The following is a 3258-nucleotide window of genomic DNA, read 5'->3' as shown; positions in this document are numbered from 1 at the left end:
TCGGTCGTCTTCTGCACGGGCTACTTCTACAGCTTCCCCTTTCCTGCGGGGGCTGTCGCCGCCGGTCATCACCGACGGGTCGTACGCGCGAAACCTGTATGAGCACGTGCTCTACATTGACGATCCGACACTGGCGTTCGTCGGCATCCCGCAGCGCATCGTGCCGTTTCCCATCCCCGAGGCGCAGACGGCGTGGGTTGCGCGGCTCTGGGCGGGACGCTTGGCTGTGCCGCCCACCGAGGATATGAGAGAGTGGGAGGCAGAAGCGCTGGCGGAGGCGGGTGGTGGCGCAAGGCGAATTCACAACCATGTTGTTTCCCAAGGGATGTGGACTACCTGAAACAAGCTGCACGAGCAGGTCGCTGTCGGGCGGCGACGGGTCGAAGGGGCTGGGAGAACGACGCCAAGGGGAAAAGCTGCCCGCCATTATTGGGGCCCCAGAAAAAAAGGGGGACAAGGGAAAAGGGTGCCACTGATCAAGGTGGCCTTCAAAGACTACCGGGGCGGAGCGACGGCATGAGATCAAGACCTTAGCCGAGCTTGGCTTCGACTTTGAGGCAAGCCAGAAGAGCCAGCTCAACGACCTTGCCTAAGTCGCGACCAGGCTCAATTGCAGCAGAGGGTTTCAACGGTAAACGACTCGCATCTCGCAATGGCGCCATGTTCGTTCATCTCGACGCCAATATCTAGAGCAGCATTCTCATTCTGATTCAGCGTCCGAAGATCCGCCAGCTAGACTAATCATAAACGACTGACAAGGCAAAAATAGAGCTGCGTCATCCTCCACCCACCCTCTGACAAATGCACAACAACGATGGCAACATGGACCGAATCGGATCAATTGGCTAGTAGCGCCACTTGAAGGCTCCGCTCGCTCCGAACTCGTTTCTAGGCTGAGGTGAGATGCTGAGCTTGGCGTCCTCAGAATTCAACCCTCTCCAAACGGTTTCTTGACTTCTTCTCACTCGTCTGTCACTCATCAACCTGTGCTATTTTCGAACCATTTCAGGCATTTTGGCTCTGGCCGTAAGCCTCCAGGTTGTCAAGATGGCCTCGACAGCCTCTTCGGTGCCGCTCCACCCTGATGATCACCCCCAGGAAACAGCCTTCGAAGACATTGGCGACAATGATGACGCGAGCGAAATCACAACCTCATCACACGAAAGCCCCGCGCGCCGCGCCCTCACTGACATTGAAAGGCGCTCGTACGGCTCCGTACAGCGCAGCCTCGGCCTCAAGCTGCCAGCCGCGACAGCCTCGGCGCGCGCCATTGCGCCCGATCTCGTGCGAGGCCTTCTCATGGCCTTCATGGCCATCGACCACAACACCATGCCCTGGGCGCCTGGCAGCACGGCACCGGTCGCGTGACCGAGGAGGATGGTGCCGTCGTGCATCAGGGGAATTATCGCATCGCCTACGCCATGCGCACCCTCGCCCATTTCTGCGCGCCTGGGTTCACTTTCTTGCTGGGCATGGGCATCGTGTACTTTGGCCGGTCGAGGACGAAGCTCGGATGGTCTGCCAGCCGAATGGTTCGGCACTTCCTTGTCAGGGCCGTCGTTTTGACGCTCGTATCAATGGCCATGGGGGGCATCATCACGGGGGGCGCCGTGTGGGTTTTCAACATCATCCTGATCGCGCTGGCCGTGGATTATTTTCTGGTCGGCGTGCTGTGGGTTGGACTCTCGTATACTGAACTGGCTCTTGCAACTGTCCTATCCCGCTGGATTCCGGACGAAGAAGCCGAGGCACCTCTTCTCGTCAACAACCGCGACGAGAGGTTCTCTGAGAAGCCCTCATCCCGCGCCGAGAGCATTTCGTGGATGTTTCACAACATGATCCTTCTGGTTCTGACAACTGTCACTATCTGGTGGAACATGTGGATGTCCCCAACTCACGGCTACTGCCTTGCCGAAGGTGCCCCTGAGCCTAAGGGCAGCCTCTTCCTCCGCTTCTGGTTCTACCAAGTCATGACCATGCGGTTCCCCGGTATCGTCTCCGGCTTCCCGCCCCTCGCTTGGATCTCCTTTGCCATCCTCGGCGTCCTCTACGGCCGCCTGATCCTGCGCCGCTCCTGGTCAGCCACGACCGTCGCCTGCGCCAACCTCGCCGCCGCCCTGGCCTTTTCCGTCCTCTTCGTCCTCACGCGCGCCCTACGCTTTGGCAATCTATCCGAGAACTGCCTCCAGACGAGTGACCAGCTTGCGCACCCGCAAACGAACCCGTACCTGGTCTCTGTGGCCTCCTTCTTCTATGTCGTCAAGTATCCGATGTGGTGGATTCTTGCCTTCACCCTCGCCGGCACGTTCCTCCTCCTCGCCATCTTCACGGCACTTCCCGCGTCTTTCGAAACGCGCTATTTCAAGGTCCTGCTCGTCTTTGGCACGTCGGCCCTGTTCTTCTACGTGGCGCACATGTTCCTGCTCTTCGCCTTCGGAGGCATCCTCGTGGCGTTCTTCGGGCACGAGACGGACTTCAAGGACCCGATGGGGGAGGGGCCTGGGAAGGGAATCGACAATGTGTGGGTATTCTTCGCTAACTGGGTGGCCGTGTTATTTGTGCTGTATTTTGCCTGTAAGAGGTACAGCGCATTCAAGAGTACCAAGGGACCTGATTCGATCTGGAAGTTCTTCTAGACTTTTTCGTGCTGTACAAGATCAAGACTAGAATTCACTAGACGGCGTTCTCTTCGCATCGAAGCTCTACAGAGGCTGATACACCGTGACACCTCGGTTCATTGAAGTTTTAGGAGCACCGAAAGAGGGGGCGTCGACTGATAGGTCGAGATGACGTATATATGCACCATCGGAAAAGCAGATCAGCAACTTGGCCAACACCGCTGGCGCGCCGCTTGTTGTGAGCAAACCTGTGATGGATCTCCGCCGCATCAGCCCTAAACGTCTCCTTCCCCGCATGGCGCCAGATCAAAAGGAAGGAATAGATCGGTAGTTGCTGTTCAGGCTAAATCATTATACCTCCGCGGGGAGGCATGAGGTGCGCAAGGGCCGGAAAAGTGGCGATCATTGCTCGCCCGCTGGTCCCGTGTGGAGAGGCCTCGGATCCGACTGGAAGACAGTTTGACGTGCGATTGGGGTAGTCGAGCGGAGTTTGATGTCAGTAAGATACAGTCAAGTTTACTGATATATGTCGTGTACACCACAAGCATATAGAATTTGAGCAGATGCTGCCCATGTTCAAGATGAAGATTACAGTACAGGCGGCCCCTATCCTGGCTTGCCTCACCGCATCGCGGCCCAG

The 3258-nt window shown here is 57.6% G+C and overlaps 2 protein-coding genes across 2 annotated transcripts in view; both read left to right on the top strand.

Annotated features, from left to right (window-relative positions):
- VDBG_02953 (conserved hypothetical protein) overlaps positions 1–340 on the top strand; it is a gene marked incomplete at both ends in the record, with an annotated part of 1362 nt that extends 1022 nt beyond the window's left edge. Inside the window, one exon of the mRNA XM_003006768.1 lies at positions 104–340. Within this exon, the coding sequence (XP_003006814.1) occupies positions 104–340 (237 nt within the window). The remainder of the gene's footprint in view (positions 1–103) is intronic.
- A 707-nt stretch (positions 341–1047) lies between these two features.
- On the top strand, positions 1048–2636 carry VDBG_02952 (conserved hypothetical protein; the record flags this gene model as incomplete). The annotated part of the gene is made up of 2 exons (XM_003006767.1): positions 1048–1284; positions 1350–2636. The coding sequence occupies 2 exons, from the start codon at positions 1048–1050 to the stop codon at positions 2634–2636; spliced, it is 1524 nt and encodes a 507-aa protein (XP_003006813.1).
- Positions 2637–3258: the final 622 nt, after the last annotated feature.

Source organism: Verticillium alfalfae, genomic scaffold, assembly GCF_000150825.1.
Source record: "Verticillium alfalfae VaMs.102 supercont1.3 genomic scaffold, whole genome shotgun sequence".
Classification (NCBI taxonomy): Eukaryota; Fungi; Ascomycota; class Sordariomycetes; order Glomerellales; family Plectosphaerellaceae; genus Verticillium; species Verticillium alfalfae.
This window is presented reverse-complemented; position numbering and strand designations above follow the sequence as displayed.